Source organism: Neodiprion pinetum, chromosome 1 (assembly GCF_021155775.2).
Source record: "Neodiprion pinetum isolate iyNeoPine1 chromosome 1, iyNeoPine1.2, whole genome shotgun sequence".
NCBI lineage: Eukaryota > Metazoa > Arthropoda > Insecta > Hymenoptera > Diprionidae > Neodiprion > Neodiprion pinetum.
In genome coordinates, this window is record NC_060232.1 from 6,502,929 (window position 1) to 6,520,681 (window position 17,753).

At 42.8% G+C, this 17,753-nt stretch overlaps 2 protein-coding genes across 5 annotated transcripts in view; one reads left to right on the forward strand and one right to left on the reverse strand.

Moving 5' to 3' along the window:
- hlk (hulk) overlaps positions 1 to 12,462 on the reverse strand; it is a 28,391-nt gene extending 15,929 nt beyond the window's left edge. For 2 of the 4 annotated variants that reach the window (XM_046609054.2, XM_046609057.2), the window contains exons 1-14: positions 12,076 to 12,462; positions 6,387 to 6,569; positions 5,933 to 6,073; positions 5,058 to 5,093; positions 2,973 to 3,155; positions 2,759 to 2,902; positions 2,479 to 2,661; positions 2,275 to 2,406; positions 1,862 to 2,176; positions 1,544 to 1,726; positions 1,335 to 1,466; positions 900 to 1,214; positions 508 to 837; positions 93 to 413 (exon numbers count right to left, since the gene is read on the reverse strand). In XM_046609054.2, the coding sequence (XP_046465010.1) occupies positions 93 to 413; positions 508 to 837; positions 900 to 1,214; positions 1,335 to 1,466; positions 1,544 to 1,726; positions 1,862 to 2,176; positions 2,275 to 2,406; positions 2,479 to 2,661; positions 2,759 to 2,902; positions 2,973 to 3,155; positions 5,058 to 5,093; positions 5,933 to 6,073; positions 6,387 to 6,569; positions 12,076 to 12,331 (2,854 nt within the window). In that variant the 5' untranslated portion in view covers positions 12,332 to 12,462. The remainder of the gene's footprint in view (positions 1 to 92; positions 414 to 507; positions 838 to 899; positions 1,215 to 1,334; positions 1,467 to 1,543; positions 1,727 to 1,861; positions 2,177 to 2,274; positions 2,407 to 2,478; positions 2,662 to 2,758; positions 2,903 to 2,972; positions 3,156 to 5,057; positions 5,094 to 5,932; positions 6,074 to 6,386; positions 6,570 to 12,075) is intronic. The other 2 variants (XM_046609058.2, XM_046609055.2) reach the window with 2 other exon arrangements.
- Positions 12,463 to 14,145: 1,683 nt separating this feature from the next.
- Positions 14,146 to 17,369, forward strand: cn (Kynurenine 3-monooxygenase cn). Its single transcript, XM_046631684.2, has 11 exons — positions 14,146 to 14,459; positions 14,699 to 14,768; positions 14,935 to 15,128; positions 15,305 to 15,353; positions 15,757 to 15,844; positions 15,953 to 16,124; positions 16,203 to 16,454; positions 16,570 to 16,659; positions 16,726 to 16,866; positions 16,951 to 17,112; positions 17,212 to 17,369. Exons 1-11 carry the CDS (start codon positions 14,406 to 14,408, stop codon positions 17,299 to 17,301), a joined length of 1,362 nt encoding a protein of 453 aa, XP_046487640.1. The 5' UTR covers positions 14,146 to 14,405; the 3' UTR covers positions 17,302 to 17,369.
- The last annotated feature ends 384 nt before the right edge of the window (positions 17,370 to 17,753 follow it).

A 17,753-nucleotide genomic window follows, 5' to 3' on the forward strand; every position in this document is an offset into this window, starting at 1 on the left:
CGGAGCTTCTCCTCTCATCGACAAACTCCAGATTTAGTTTCAGAAAATTCTTCGTTGACGAAATCGTATCAACTTTTCACACGCATACTCACAGAAAAATACAGCAAGGTGCTCAACGTCGTTGATCAGTAGCTGAAGAGTCTTTCTGTCGACACTTTCGATGATGTCAGGCTGCGAGCTGTGCAGTTCCAGAACCCATTCGAGGATCGCCTCTTCGTGCATCATGTCACCGGCGTAAATCTGGCGGAATTTATGCCTGTAAAAGGCGAGGGCCGGGAGAGTGGGAAGATCGTATTCCCGCTCGATACCTTCGTCGGATATCTTGACAAAGTCGATGTCCTTCTCCTCGCACTCGTCGTCGATGTTCTCCAACTCCTGAAGAATCTTCTGGCTCTTCTTGTCTCCTTCTCTGTCTGCAAAGTAACAACAAGTTCTTGTTCCAGATTTCAGAACCCGCTCGACGTCAGACAGCGGAACGGTTTACGAACGGCTTCGTTATATACTCACAGAAGAAGATAACGACGTGGTCGTTCTCGTCCAAAATGTTCTCCAACATCTTGGAATTGACCTCCTCGATCTTCCCGGGTATCTGAAGGGTGTTCTCGTCTGTGACCCATGACAGAACCTCGTCCTCGTCGTCGATGTCGCCGCTGTATATCAGGGGGTCCTTGTTCCTGAAGAAAGCGAGAGTCGGGAAAGTCTTGATTCCGTGTTTCTTCGCGACGCCGGTGTCCTCGGTCGTCACGAATATGATTCCAGTTTCGTCGAGTTCGTCGTCAATGTTCTCCAGCTCGAGAAGCGTCTTGTCGCATTCCTCGCCCTCCTCGCAATTACCACCTGCGAAATACGATTCGCCGATTAGATCGGCGATCGATGAACGCTATCGCAAAACTACTCACTGAAGTAAACAACGACGTATTCGTGCTCGTCGATCAGGTCGACCAGGATTTCATCCGTCACCTCCTCGATCGTCGCGGTGTTCTTCTGCTCGATCAGCCACTTGAGAACCTCGTCCTCGTTCAGAAGATCACCCTCGTAGATCGCGGGAATTTTCTCCTCGAAGTAAACGAGCGTTGGTAGATGATCGATGCCGAATTCCTTGGCCTCGGCGTCGTTGTCCATTCGCACGATGACGATGCCCTCCTTTTCCAATTCGTCATCGATGTTCTCCAGTTCGTTCAAGATCCGCATATCCTGCTTGTCATTTTTGTCGTCTGAAACGTTTCGTCGAAATTACTTGGTCGGTCATACTTCAAGTGCTCCTCAACGGAACTTCGTTTCCTTCATTCGAAAAGCAGGGAATTCGTTTAAACTTGTACACTAAAATATCTCACAGAAAAGAACGGCTAGATACGGCGTGGTCTCGATCAACTTCTCCATCATCTCGTCTGTGATCTCCGGAATTTCACTGTGTCGTTTCTGGTGCAGAAGCCAACCCAGCAGCTGGTCTTCGTTCATGAGGTCACCTACGGAGTGTGAAAAAACGAACCAATGATAAGTTATCGGCCTCTTACTCTTCACGCATACTTAACACTGCACCAACCTTCGTAGACGTGGGGTATCCTGCGTTCGAAGAGCACCAAAGTGGGAAGAGAGTCTATGCCGTACTCCTTGGCCTCTTCGTCGTCGTCAATTTTAACAAAGGCTATGTTGTTTTGATCGCACTCATCGTCGATGTTCTCCAGCTCGGCGAGTATCTTCTGGCTCTTTTTCTGGTCCTTGTCGTCTGTTGACAATTAATCGTATTGAGATTACGCAATCGGCACAATTTTGGACCAACGATTTCTGCTTTGTCAGTGTCAAACGTGTTTTTCTCCACCCTCAACTTCATCCGGTCAATGATTCCGTCTTTAGTACTTACAAAACAGGACAGCGACGTATGGCATTTTCTCGATTATCAAGTCCAGCATCTCGTCAGTAACGTCTTCGATCTCGTCGCTCTTCTGCTGATGGTCCAGCCACTTGAGAACCTTGTCCTCGTCCTCCAGGTTCCCCTCATAGAGGGTAGGTATACCCTTTTCGAAGTATAGTAAGCTCGGAATCTTTTCGATTCCGTACTCTCTGGCCTCGTCGGCGTTGTCGATTTTCACGAAGACTATTCCCAGCTGGTCGCAATCGTCGTCAATATTCTCCAGCTCGTTGAGTACGCGCAGAGACTTACGGTCATTGTTATCGTCTGGTGTTGAACGTCGGAAAAGAGAAGAAAATCGTCAGATTTTAACGACCATCCTTGCGCTGCACACAATATTATCGACACCCTTGATTTTCACTCACAAAAAAGTACCGCCAGAGTTTTTCCCTCCTTTACCAGACGGTCCAACATCTCGTCGGTGACGTCCTCGATTTCGTCCTTTTCCAACTGCGCCAAAAGCCACTCCAAGATCTCATCCTCGTTTTCCAGATCACCTGAAATCGTTCCAGTGTTGGAAAAAATGAACCTGCCCGAATGACTCTAGCAAAAAATCCAAGTCAACAAACCATCGTAAACGTTGGGGAGTTCCTTTTCGAAATAGACGATAGCAGGTACGGAATCGATTCCGAACTCCTTGGCGGCCTTGTCATCGTCGATTTTGACGAACTGGATGCCATGCTTGTCGCAGTCGTCATCGATCTTCTCCAACTCGGTGAGAACCTGCATCGAATCCTCGTCTCCATGATCGTCTACGAAAGATAGAAGAATCCATTTTCAGTTACTGCACCGAGTCTCGTCTATATAAAAAAAAAAAAAATGGATCAAAATTGCTAAATAATTACGAACAGAAGAGGACGACCAGGTTGTCGATGTTCCCTATCAGGGTGTTCAAAGTCTTTGCGGTGACGTCTTCGATTACGTCTTCCTCGTCGCCGGTGCTCTTGTTCGCCACGAGCCACTCCAAGACGTCCTCTTCCTTGCTCAGCTCGTCTGAAATGACGACGATAGTAAAGCGGCATGTAAACCAAGCTGGTGCATCAATTTTCTTCGGTCGACTTACGCTCGTATATTATCGGGATTTGATGCCTGTAATAGACGAGAGCTGGAAGCGGTCCGAGGTTGTACTCCTCGGCGAGATTCTCGTCGGCGATTTTAACGAATCCAATGCCCAGCTGGTCGGCTTCATCGTCGATATTCTCAAGCTCTTGAAGTGCCTTGATGCATTTTTTGCAGTCCGGTTTGTCTGTCCCATTTTAAAGCAAAAGAACTTTACCGCACTTGACCTCGGCGTGAATGAAACATGCGTTTTATTATGATTTGTGAAAGTATATCGACCTAAGCTACGTAAAATTGGCTGGGAATGGAAAGAGAATGGAAAAAGTAATCATTAAGTGTCTACGGATCTGAAAATCAAAACCTTAAAAAATTGTATAAGTTGGGTGTATTATACGGTACACGAATCAGCGCGCGACGAGCTTAAAAAAATAAACTCATTAGCGCGTTTGTTGTACGGAAGAGGGGGTGAACCGCGAACGGCTGGTAATTATGTAAAGTTTTAAAAACTGGCAAAAATCCAATACAGAATACCTGACGTAATATTGGCATCTACTCGCCGGATGCTGCAACCATGCAAATAGTACGTACAATGTGCGTTAGCTGTTGATCGCAGGCTTTCTATACACGGTATGATATTATACCAAGCTTCTCAAGCTCTTTTCGAAAAGGACTCAGAAAATTAGAATGAAATTAAAGTCCATCGATCAAACGAGGAATGAAGAAGCGGGTCACGTGGAAATAAACTAGTTTCACAAAGTTTCGCAAGGAGTGGAGAACATTCGGATCAAATTACAACGAGCAATGTGGTTTACTTTTCCCCTCAAACGTAGCGAGTAACAATCGTATGAAGAAATTAAAAACCACGAGCGCACATGCAGCAGATGCATCGTTCTATTTTCGATCTCGTTGAGACTTGTTAGAACATGTATATTTGTGGTTACTAGAGGGGTACGTAAAGTGCATACCATGGATGTAAATATGTATGTACATACGTATTTATCTACAGAAACAAGCATACCGTTCGTGTGTCGTACGTGTATCTAACTAAAACTCTACAGGAGGAACACAACGCGCGTGTGCGTGAGTGAGTGGATTTTCAAACGGCTAACAATAAGTGCATCTATAAATCACAGCACAAAATATCGGCGCAGCATATGTGTAATTTGTATAAAAAGTCTAAAAATTAATTCCCAGCTATATTAGTGAGATAAAAAATCTTCAAATTAAATACGCAAGCTGTACAGGGTGTCAGGGTGTAGGTACATCTCGCACAATTCGTTCGCTGATCAATCTCGAGGTGGGGTAAATATTTAAACTATAACGAAGTTGACGGCTGTGCGAGCAATAAATAAATGGGTAAATAAATTCGTGAACGGATGCACATATGTATGTGTATATGTATATATAAATATAGGCATACGTACAACACTTGGCGTGCAGCTCGCGTCAGAATCACAATATATAAATAAGAATTTTATTATAGATTTTTTACGTGACATCGCGTATCCACGACCGGTGTAAATCACTGATCTCGTGTATATAATCTCGATCATGCAGCTGATGTCTACCGACAGGTAGACTGGTAGGAAATAAAAAACGAACAAAAAATAAAAAAACATACCGCGGTATCAGGTATGAGAACAGAGACGAAAAGATGAGAAAGAAAAAATTCGACTAGTAGACCGTGCAGAAGAAAACTTGATCCGATGTTGAGCTTGCGGAATGCTGCGGTGCCATTGTGGTGAGGTTCTCGATTACGTCTCAAGATTCCTTCGAGAAGATACAAGTGTGAAAGAAAAAAAAATAAATAAATAAATAAATGACGAAAACATTGCGGAAAGACTGAAACTAATCCCGATTGAAAAGCCTCGCGGCTAAATTTGTGCGACTCGTCGCCTCGCTTCCGTTTGCAATTTCCGGAGTGCATGTGAAGAACGGTGTCCGTTTGTTAATTGGGAAAGCCTTGCATGTGTCCGCGGGGGGTAAAAATAATTGTGCATGGATGTGAATGCTCATAACGGGCAATATATAATTGTGCCAACACAGCAGCAGATTCAACTGCTTCGACGCCGTGTAAAAGTGTACTTACTAGAGCTGACACCCGAGCACCTCTTCGTGTCAGGACCTATCCACACCAACACACACAAAAGGTTGACATATATGTTTTATTTACAGGTAGTATACTGTTGGATTGAAATTTTTGTGGAATTCAACCACCTACTTGTGCGAGTGTCGTTGCGTGCCGGACGTTATTATACATTTTTAAGTCCGTGGGTATGCGATCAGCTCCGAAGCTACGAATATATGTGTATACTTATGTGTGTGAGTGTAAGTGTGTGCCTTTGCAATATTTATTATCATTAGTTTGGCCGACAAAAGCTGCCTCAGAAATTTCACATCGGTCGCGTGCAAAGACGGAACCGTTTTTCGTCTTCGACGTATTTTGTAGATTTAAAAAATTTTTAATTAAAGACACGCACGAGGTTGGATTAACAGTTGTGAATTTTTACACCGACTAAAACAATAATTTATTTACATGCAACTATTTTACGGGATCAAAGACGAGACACAGATTATTCGTTAACCCGAGGTTATTTTCGCGATAATTACAGTTAAATTATTTTATGCAACGTAAAAAGCCGAGGCACAAGTTAAATATTCCTAGTAAGTTTTCTCAACTTTTATCATCGTCATAATTCCAAATTTTTTTCCCGATATTTCTCTATGATATATTCATTTCTTTTGATTATTCAAATTGCTTTTCATTCTGCGCTCTTATTCCACGCGATTATACCGACAGCCAATCGGTTTCAACTTTCTTAAAGTTATATTCCAATCACCTGTTGTAGTGAAATAAAAATGTTGATAACGGAACGATGCGCGTTAGTAATTATTCGTTACATATACGTGTATCACGAAATCAAATACGAAAGATTACAGTTGAATAGGGAAAGTATTACTCACAGAAAAGAACCGCGACAAAATCAGTCTCCTCGACGATTTTCTCAAGAATCTTAGCATTTACTTCCTCGATCCTGTCAGGCAAATCCATCGCTTCCAAGCTCGTCAAAAAATCAAGAACATTTTCCTCGTCCATCAAGTCACCTGTAAACGGATCGGAGGATTTTTTTTTTTTTTGTCTCAATTGCAGATAATAACATTTCAGCTATAGGTGGAACCTACACGTCATACTTAAGGTTTCGCGATGTTGCCTCGACTTGCAAAATATGTTATGAGAACAATCTGGCTCCCTGCCAGAGGATCGCGAAACCTCAAATTCATTACCGAGTGGTGACGTGTAATAACCACAATGGATGTACGCGATAAACATTTCACGGTTAATTTTTTACCTACTTTTCATCTCTTCATAGCTAGGAAAGAATAAATATTTGTTCAACAGAGATTTCAAACAGCTCACCTTCGTAGATGATGGGAACCTTCTCCCGGAAGTAGGTGAGAGCTGGGAAGGTTTTGATCCCATATTGTTTGGCCAGTCGTTTGTCGTTAATCTTGACAAAGTCGACCCCAAACGTGTCCGTGTCGTCATCAATTTTCTCCAATTCCGCCAGCACTTTATCGCATGTTAAACAACTTCTCGCATCTGCCAAACAAGAAATCCGTAATATTAGATTAAATTTGAAATATCAGTCACGCAGTTTTAGCCTCGAAAAATTATCGCAGCAAGTATCTGAAATCAATATTTTATCATTTTTGGTTCTTTCAAATTTTGTCGTATTCTACGAGGCGAGAGAAATTCGTACGAAAAGCAGAGCCTGAAATAAAAAAAAAAAAAAATTAAGAAATCTTGGACCGTGCGAATATCTTGCGATGAATTGTACTCTTTCGAAAATGACGCCGTCCATGTTATTATTTTTCTCATTTCGCCGAACAGAGGCGAACGAATCGCAATATAAAATCCGAAACCCCCGCACGTGCCTCACGTGCGTAAAAAGAGCCCGAGTAGTGACGCGGCGTTTACCACTTATAACGTCTAAATATACCTAGCGTAAAACGACGAACCGATTATAGTATATTGTATAACGTTTTGCTTTCATGCGTTTATCTTTTCTCTACGGAATAATATACCTATAAGCTAAACCATTCGAATAAACGGTCCGGCTGTAGCCGACAGTTTATATTTGTGATTTTTAAGACAGAAAACGTCCGCGCAAACAACCGTGACGTAACAGGGACCCAGTTTTCTCTACAGATTACAGATCTGCTTGCAGTGTCTCGAATGACGTTTCTGTGAAAGTGGAAATAAAAAAATAAAAAAATTAGGTCAACTATTTTCATCGAGTGAGCGAATAAAACGAAGTGACGAATCACTAATTCATTGGTCTGAATCAGACGCGTGGATGTGCTGAAATTTGTTCAAATTTTTCCAAACCACTATCGTTTTTCGGCCGAAAGGAAAAACTTGAAAGAAATTTAACCCGGTCATTCGATCAAGCTGCGATTTCTCCATATTGTAAGTCACTAACAGTATTTCAGAGTTTCGCAACACAATTTGCGGATGTAAGGTATTGGGTTACAAAAATCTCTGATCTCTTCCTCTCGGCTCGATTCGCTTGTGATTTCACTGCTCGAGCGACTCGGTTCTGAGTCCGCGGGGCAGAAAGGGGGTGAAAAAACAAAAAAAAAAAAAAAACTTGGCACAGGACTGCAAGGAATCGGCGAAAAGTTACGAAAAGAACAGAAAAAAAAAGTGGAATTTTTTTTCATATTTCATATCTCGCATCTCCTCCCTTTTCACCAGTTTCTAAGATCTTTATATCATCGTACGACTGAGACATCCTTCGGTGTATTACGACCGCCTCTTATACACCCAGCGATGTCGCCCACCATTTTAGGAGATGGCACCCTGAGAATAGAGCCGGGTGAGACGTCGATGTAAACCTGGCTGTATTCGTCTCTCTCTCTCTCTCTCTCTCTCTCGCTCGCTTACTTTCAAGTCACGATTTGGACCAGTTGACGTTGTCTCGTTCCCAACGCGAGCCGACCCAATAACATTCGGCGTACTCCCCCGCAAAATTCTCGCATTCGGTTTGCCAAGCGTCTGTGAATGCCGTTGAGGCGAATTTATGTCATGCCACTATGAAGCTATCTCGTCTCGCTAAACACCATGGCGTTAATTTTAGGGAAAGAGATATTCTTTCAATGAAAAGATCGGAGAAAGGCAAAGGAAAGAAGAAAAAAAATTAACAGCGAGCAATGAACCCGCGATTTTTGCGCTTAACCGGTTTCTTAATACGTTTTTACTTTTTTAATCACCTGTCAATCGCAGGCACGCGGATATAATGCGACTGATAGGGTACGATCAACAAGGTGGAAGTAAACGATCGATCTAAATGATTTTTGAAAATGAGACAATAGTCGAAGTGCTCGTCAGGTGTGCAAGTGCAAAAGCAGAGGTCCACACTGGGAGAAATTTTTAGTTCCGGTTACCGCTCAGTCCTCAACTATTTTCATTTTTTACCACAATCGACAAAATATAGTTCTAGGTACTAAATGAAAATTAGTTTTATAGCTGTTACCGGAAAGTCTAGTATCCGTTGCTATTCTTTCTCATTACGATCACCGTTGCTATATTTTCTTGCAACTGTTGCGAAAATTTAATGCTTGTGCAAGAATAAATTGACGTTGAAGCCTTGTTTAGCTAAAAAAAAGTAGAGTAAACCTCACAAACTTATTTTGCGTTGCAATTACCAAAAAAAGGATCGACGATAGCGCAAAATGGTTACGTGTAGTTCGTTTTTCATAATTCCAACAATATTCAAAGAGTTTTTTTAACGATACCTGTTTTACTCAATTTTTCTATCTACTATAACAAATGAAATTGTTCTCAGTGCAGAACTAAACTATATGGTTGATGTAATTTAAAAAATTTTTTTTAGTTTAATAAAAATCGTTTCCATTATTTGACATCGCTGCACGACAAGGCGTGCTCAGTGTTCCCTAGCAAGTGGTTAAAACGGGTTTACAAACTCTAGTAGACTCGACAAATTACAGCTGTCTCGAGTCGAATGGATGATCTTTGGACATTCCGTGTGCTCTGCATTCGGGGTAAAGTTTATCCGTCTATTCGTTTATTTTAACAAAGTATCTCCGCAGCGATGTCTGTATATATGTGTATACAATGCATATATATATATACAAACTCGGTATCAAAAGCACTTTAAGTGCGAAAAGTAACGGTGTAGTCGAGGGATCGAGTAATAAGAAGTCTTTTCCGCGCGGTGATAAAATGTTCGCGTATTAAAATATGGAAATATACATAACGCGTATTCCGAGATTGACCCTGGGTGAAAATATACAACCGTTTATAAATATATGTCTTGCGGTAGAGATTCCGAGCAAGTTCGATGAAAGATTGCTCAATGCAGCAACGGAGCTTGCCGCGGTAATTGGCTATTATGGCACCTCGACGTATCTTAAAAGATGGATTTATCGATGTTTTTAGCTTACCCCAATGCGCCAGATGGGGACGCGTACGATATTTGTGGCAGAAATTAGAAGGTGCGAAGGAATCGGATTGAGCCAACACTTGCCGAATAGAATTTACTCCATGCCCCTTTTCCCGTGTGTATTTTTATATCGGCAAACAGTTATTCTCAACCCAGACCGGTCGTAGATCTGCGGTTTCAGACCTCCACTCGTCATCCGATTACTATTCGACACTCGCAGAACCACGTCCGCAATTGCTAAGCCGACATTAATTAAAAGAAATTCACCTCGAACCGCGATTGGTGAATCCGAAATATCAGACACAAGTACGATTAATTATACGACGATAATGTCGGAAGGGTCAAATGTTTGGCCAACATTAACTAGCCGGAAGCTAGTTTTTTTCATTAATTTCGAAACAGCTTGATTTTTCGTTGTGTATATCCGGTCAATCACGAGTATCGTAATTGTGTGTGATACACAGAGATAAAAGGCGGATCATGTCAACGGAAAAACGTTCATCAGATCTTTCTCTTCAACCTGTGAACGATAAATTTAATTTGATGGTAGAAATAAAGGAATGTTGAAAGAAATGTAATAAAACGATTTTCATTCGCACAAAAGGACGTGAGTGGGACGTAATGTCGTGTCGCTGAATTTCGTGAATCGAAATATTCGCAATACGCAACGGTAAAAAAGACGTGACGCCACATGTTTTTGAAAAATTGTAAAGATGTAAATTCGGCAGGGTATATCGCGTTTCAAGGAGTCCTAAATTGTGTCCTATTTTTATTCAGTAATAAATGTTGAAGCGAACCTCCCCCGAGACGAATAAACTGATATTCCACAGCTGGGTATAACCGGATTAGTAAGGCAGTGCTGCGTCTCAGCGAATCCTCGATATCCAATTTCAAACGTCTTACAGCGTTTCACCATAATTCTCATCGCAGCGTAAAAAGTTTCTCAATCGCTAACGGGGACCGTTTAGCAAACGCTCGATTAGGTGGAGGAGAATAATGAGAAAACGAAACGGAGAAAGACGAAGATGTGTTATCAAGAGGACCGCGAAGACGGTGACGCAATGTAAAACAAAAATGAAAAAAATTGAAAAACAAGATAACAAAACGGGAAAAAATCTGCGGGCAGAGTCGTCGTCGCAGCTTATCCGACAATGTTTTTCGGTGAGACGTTAGAACGAGGTAGTCGAGGCGCGGGCGAAAATAGCCCAGGGTCTAAAAGCGGTGTCAGCCGAGCAACCAACCACCAAACCGTCCTTGCGAAGATCGAGCAGCCAGCTCGACTCATCTTCCTGCCAGACCACCGTTTATACTCATCTCTGCCTCTGCTACCGAATCCGTAACTCCAACTGGCCCAGACCTAGAAATCGAGAGGGAAGCTTCGTCGCTTTTTTGCAGACGTCGAACCACCGCCTCGAAAGTTACCCCTGCAAAATCAACTCACTTCTGTGGTATCCAGCTGCGACGAGGATTTTCTTTAGGTTTTTTTTTTTTTTTTTTTTTAACGACTTTGAAAATGACCCGAAACATCGGAAGACCCTCGACTGGTTCTAATTGGCTGACCGATCACGCAGCATCGATCGGTTAATCATTGGCACCTGTAAACGGGCCGAAACGCGATCTACCTCGGTCGATCGGAACGATTCACCGACGCGTTGTTATATTTTCAACGGGGTAAGGAGCTTGATTTTCTCCCGGGTAAAATGCGAGCGTCCTCGACGATTCGGAGACCTGAGAATTCGCCTCGAGACCCCCAGACACGCGCAAACGGACAGAAATAGCCAATTTTTCGTCCCACTAACCACAAACCGAGAGCGAGAGAGAGAGAGAGAGAGAGAGAGAGAGAGAGAGAGAGAGGGAGAGAGAGAGAGATCGATATCTTCGAAGATTGCGTGTTTGCTGGAATATTATCAGCGTGTTTTCTCTCCACGTGGTCTTAGCCTTTCTCCCTACGAATCTGCAGAGGAATCTCGTAGCATCGAATCGTTCCGTCGATCGCGTTAATCCCTCCTGTATAATTCTTCTCGCCGCGTTACGTAACGTATAAAAGTTCCGATTCGTCTCCACGCTTCGAGAGGATCGCGTCGCTGCAGATCCGCTAAAACACTGGCCATCCCATAAAGAACATCGCTAAGAGGGCGATAAACCATACTATTATCGTTACAAGTATATTCGAGGTTGTAACGGGGGCCGGGTTAAAATAACAAACCTTCCGGATGATCGGTGAGTTCTTTTCGGGGCAAACCGGCGCTAAAGCATTCTCTAAATCGTTGGCCCGTCGAGCACCGGTTACGCAATACAATTGCCGAAGGTTTCGTCGTCACGTGCGTAAAATTATCGAGCCGATAAATCGGCGATCGGTTTTCACGGGGCAATCGGGCGATTTCATTTCGCGACAGTTAAATCCCGGCAAGAGCCGAGGGCTTGAGAAGGTGGGAGGTCGAAAACGACCCCAACCCCCAGCAAAAACGCGAAGCGTGAGTCGAGCACGTGGTACCGACAACGGAAACGGTGGCGGTTACAGCGCGACCGTCTCGTTTGCGAAACGGGTAATCCTGACTGTTGGCGAGGTTCCTGACCCGCAGGCACAATTCACTCTCCCCCGTTCGGAACCCCTTCATCCCCTCGTCGAGTGACACTTACACCAGTACACGGCTACAAAGTCTTTTTCGTTCAGCGCTCTCTCTAGCTGCTTGGCGTTGACCTCCTCGATGACGGGCTCGACCTCCTTGGCGGCCGTCGTCCGGGCTGCGCCCCCCCTGGGCTCCTCGTTCCGCGCCCTAGCAGCATCGCAAATCGGCGTAACCCACCCCGATAACAAGAGGAACGCGATCAGGAGAGCCGTCGGAGTGCACGGCTGCACGGCGCTCCAACTCCGCGAACCATTCGCCCTCGACATCGCCGCACTGACTGCCCGGGCTATTTTTGATTCGCGGCTCCGAGATCTTTTCGGCGGGCGGGCGGGCTGACGCTGCCTTAGACCACCGCGATTTCAGAAGCTGTTATACGCATCGCCGTTGCTCGCGGACGAGAGCTGCCCACTTCGAGACCAAGGGATGCCCCCGAACCGACCAACCAGCGCCGACGCGACAACGGATTCAACGCCGCGGATTCCAGGTGCTTGCGAAACGTCGGCGGGTTTCTGTCTACCAATTCCTAATTCCCAAACTCGAAGCGACGAAATCAAACTTTGAAGAATGTGCAATGTTCCGATATGCAAGATTCCGAAAATTCAAGTTACGACGGAGCAAAGTTCCGAGAAGTATAGTTTCGATGGAGTTGAATTCCGAGAATTAAAATGTACTCAGAGAGCGCGGTGTTTGCTCAACGATTGGGGGTGAGAAATTAGAAAAACCGAAAATCGGAATTACCAGGATTCACGACGTGAAAATATCGAAAATACGAAACAAAGAAAGATTAAAATGCTGAAATTTTACCATTTTTTCATTTTTTAAATGCAGAAGTTCACGGAACTGAAAATCTTCGATCGTTCGGAATTTCGATATTTCAGATTTTCAAACATTCTCATTTTCGCACTTTCGAAACTTTGAGCGGCGGGTTTCGGCCCGCTCGAAACTTTCATTTATCTCCAAAGTTTGATTTCTTTACTCTAAGTTTCGTCACCAAAATATTCAGAGTTTCGCACTTTCGAAACTTTTCAAAATCGGAATATCAACCCCACTCCTTACCGACAAGTTGTGGATCATTCAGCGAGAAGAATGATTGCAAAAGTTGCTCAGGATCCTGTTTTGCGATCCTGATGAACGGGCGTCAAGACTACAAACGAGTTTCAAATATCAAATTCATTTTAGATTGCAGGATACCAAAATGAAAAATGAACATTCAGTTTCGTTCTGACAAAAAGAAATTTGATATTAGTTGAGAATTAAACGAGGAAAGCTCGAGTAGTTTTCGAGATGGTATTGATTCAAACTAAGAGCACACCAAACGTCTTAGAATTAGGTTTTAGTCGGAGCAATGAGTAGCTCGTGTGTCAGCTAGAAAAAGGAAACTCAAAAAACGACCAAGAACACCGATCGTAATGGGTGTTTTTACAGTGTTTAGGAAAAGCCACCCACGTGTGTAACTTCGAGACATCGCTGTTTGAAAGTAGTAACAGTATCCTCGCTTATTATCAGAGCACCGGAAATCTTTCCTACTCCGAGTCTACTTATGTTTCCACGCGCGGTAAAAAGGAAAGAAGACAAATTCTGATCTTTGAATAAGTATCTGCTTACACGACACGCAACGAATATTCAACGCGTACATCTGGCCGTACCTTCATGCCCGCTCAACGTTCATATTTCTACCAAGTTTTGTGAAACTGACGTTCACATCGGAGGATGATTTCTAGAACGTACCTTGATTAACGAAATCGCAGCGTGTTGGATAAACATGCTTTTCATACCGTCTATAATTCGAAATAGACGCGTGCCTTCTGCGTTCGCCACGTGAGATTGCCATCAGGGCCGTCCTAAGGTTCGATGTTAATAACTTTGTTCACGTTCAGGAAAGCGACATTCGTGTTTTCAATCGTTAAAACCTGTTGTAAAAGAATTTGCATTGAGGTTTTTGGGAAAAACGTATACACGAAATGCGGAAAAATTTTCCTTCAGACTGTGAGTATCGAAGCCACTCTCTTTTACTCGATTGACCGTTCTTCATTTTACTGAAAAATATTGATATTGAAGCTGATCTAGTTCGGGTTGCATAAACGCGCTTAGAATTTTAAACTTTTTTCGTTGCACCTGTCTGATTCTTAGTTGCAAAATTACCAAAAAATTAACATTCCTTATTGACTGGACTAACAATAAGTCAGTGACCCTCCGATGTATTTTGTTATAACCCATAGCTGTGACCGCAGGTGAATGTTATATAGTCCATCCCCACTCTTGAATTAATCCACACCCCAACGATCCGTAAGAAGCCAGTCCTGAAACCACCGACCCGGCTTCAGTCAGTGTCCAGGAATCATGACAACAGTAGAGTCATCGTCCCTTAAGGTCGCAATCATAGGTGGTGGTTTGGTGCGTGCAGATAATATTCGTTTGATTAATTTTTGATAACTGCTTTGCGACGAAAGATTGAAATTTTTGCAATTTTTGAGACGAAACGTAGAAATTTATTTTCCAAACCTCAATCCCCCCTTTTTTTTGTTCGCATAAATGTGCTCTTGGATTCGTTTCCGAAGCTATCGTATTAAATTTCAGTTTCCTGATAATTAACAATTTTGTTTCTGCTATTCTTTTTTAACGCTTGATTTCAGGTAGGAGCCCTCGAGGCATGTTTTTTTGCCAAACGAGGCCACAATGTTCGCCTCTACGAGTATCGTGAAGGTATTTATAATTTCTAGTTAATTGTAAGAATTGTTTAAACAGATAGAGATTACGAAGAATTTTAAACACGTTTACTTCGCAGCACGTCGGCTTGAGAAATTTTTAAAATCTCTTGACAAGAGAAAAAAAAAAAAAAAAAAAATGAGAAAATTCCCATAACTTTCAGACATTCGGCTTGTGGAAGAAATTCGCGGCAGGAGCATAAATCTCGCTCTCTCCGCTCGCGGTAGAGCAGCACTTCGCGAAGTTGGTCTTGAAGACCTGCTGGTTAAGGATCACGGAATCCCGATGCGAGCCCGAATGATACACGGCAAGGATTGCAGCCTAACTGAGATACTGTACGATCCGGTCAATAAGAATGTAAGTCACACGCGAATAACCCTGATAATACAACAAGAAAAAATTAAATTGCATTACATATTTTTAAATAAATTCCATCACCGGTAATTAATTATTAATGAAGCCTAGGCTAAGATTCTACAGATAAAATAAAGTGTACCAAGTTCACATTTTTTCGGTAATTTTTCACGTTCCAGTGTATATACTCCGTCAACAGAAGATATCTGAATGAGGTTTTGCTGAATGGTAAGTCGTTTGGTACGTTAGGACAAAGACTTGCGGCATCTCTGTTGATACCGACTTCAAGTCTAATTCGTACTGACGCTATTGTTTCACAATAATAACGTTGCAGCATATTTTCAAGAATCAAAACCAATCAATTCAGTTTCGTGGGCGATGCATATTTTTTTCTAATAAACCACCGGACTCGTTTCACGTACATCTCCACCGTTGGTAGTTCGATATCTCTAACTTGTTTTAAGGCTTCACACGTGCCGTAACGTGATACTCAAATATCACATATCCAATATCGTCTCGCGTTCCTTGCCTCCAATTTCTGTCAACTGTCCTGTACGAATGCATCCTCATTCCACCTGAGAACCATTTTAATAATTGTAAGAAAAGTAATTTGTTGTTACCTGTATTAAAGCTGCGGAAAAGTATCCAAACGTAAGATTATACTTCAACAAGAAGCTCGTGAGTGCTGATCTGGAACGTGGAAAGATGACATTTTTAGAGTAAGTCACAGATATTCGATCGTATTGCTTAAAACACACGGAAATCGATACATTCAATATCAGTTTCTTCCTTACTGTTAATCCAAGTGTATGAATTGTTACCAACAGTCGTAAGACGTCGGAGGAAGAAGAGACCTCGGCTGATTTGATCGTCGGAGCTGACGGAGCGTTTTCGACGGTACGAAGGATCATGACGAAAAGGCCGCTTTACAATTTCAGCCAAACTTACATCGAACACGGATACATGGAGCTGTGCATACCGGCTAAAGATGATGGAAAGGTAAGAGATGATCAATCCGCGTGAAGAGGATCACTTTCTTCTCAATTATAAATCCCTCTTGTATTCGATCCGCTCAAGTTCGCCATGGCGAAAAACAATCTTCACATTTGGCCCCGGGGTGAGTTCATGATGATCGCACTGCCGAATCAGGACGGATCTTACACTGTGACCCTTTTCGCACCCTTCGAGACATTCAATAGTCTCAATACGGCTCGGAAGCTGCTCGACTTCTTCAGGGAACAGTTTCCGGACGCAGTGCCGTTGCTCGGTGAAGACAAGCTGACCGAAGACTTTTTCAGCAACAAGCCGCTTCCTCTGATCTCTATCAAGGTACCGCGGATTTCCCGAGTAAACTCAGACGATTTTTTAATACAGTGGTATAGGAATAGAAAAGGGAGGGAACAGGAATGTGATTTGCTTTATCTGTTTCTAAAACGTCGCGCAGTGTCGACCCTTCCACGTTCAAAGTTCAGCCCTCATAATCGGGGACGCTGCTCACGCGATGGTTCCTTTCTACGGCCAAGGAATGAACACCGTAAGTCCGAAGCGTCGAGCTTTCCCTGTAAAGGCACAATCTCCCGTTTCAGTCACTTGATTTCAGGGCTTCGAGGACTGCCTGATTCTCGACAGACTCTTCGAAACACATCGCTCAGATTTGAGCAAGGTTTTACCCGCCTTCTCCGAAGCCAGGTGTACGGATAGCCACGTTATCTGCGATCTGGCGATGTACAATTACATCGAGGTGGGTTGAAGTCGGGAAGAACTCTTCCGGTCTATTTTGTTCTTAACTGTTACGTAAACATTGAACACATATCGTAATTTACAGATGCGAGATTTGGTGAACAAAAAATCTTTCATCGTACGAAAACACTTGGACACTTTTCTCTACTGGCTATTGCCAAATACGTGGGTGCCACTTTACAACTCCGTCCACTTTTCAAGAATCCCTTTTCACAAATGCACCGCCAACCGTTCCTGGCAAGAGAAGGTAAGTCAGTTCCTATAGGTCGAGATGATGGTGAAATTGTGAAATTTGGCGGTGTATATTCTCATGAAATAAGAGATAACATTGTATCAATTTCTACAGATCATCCGACGGGGTGCTTACTTTTTAATCACCATTATTTTTGCTGTACTTGTCGGGATTTTAAGTGGACAACGGATAATCAAATTTTGAGTACGAAAAGTGACGGCAGATTGAAGAGAAGGACGAATTCTAGCAAAATATAATATCCCTGAAACAAAGAGTTTATTTTTATTCAAATTGCTAATAGTAATTATCAATGTTAAAATTAATTAGTCGTAGAAGAAAGTAGATTTTATACCGAAACTCGAATATATTACGTTACCAGATAACATTCACTTTGATTAAATGCTAATAAAAATAAATCAAGCATTACACTTCGTCCAGGACAGAAATCTAACTGCGATGCATCAATTTTATTATGGGCCCAAGACTACCATTTTAAATCCTTCGGAAGATGGTACGGAAAAATAAGTGGCGATCCGGAAATCGTTAGAAGCTGTGAATACGTTTCTACAGGTGGACCGCATTCGGACATCGGCGTTATTGGACATCAGAATTAATCGAAAGCTGTATTGGACACTAGCCTTTTTGGATACAGTCTG

Excerpts from the sequence above, each read along its gene's own strand:
- cn (XM_046631684.2), top strand. The coding sequence starts at position 14,406 with ATGACAACAGTAGAGTCATCGTCCCTTAAGGTCGCAATCATAGGTGGT. Across the intron at positions 14,769-14,934 it reads CCTCTACGAGTATCGTGAAG|ACATTCGGCTTGTGGAAGAA; the intron begins GTATTTATAATT and ends CATAACTTTCAG. Across the intron at positions 16,867-16,950 it reads CGATGTACAATTACATCGAG|ATGCGAGATTTGGTGAACAA; the intron begins GTGGGTTGAAGT and ends CGTAATTTACAG.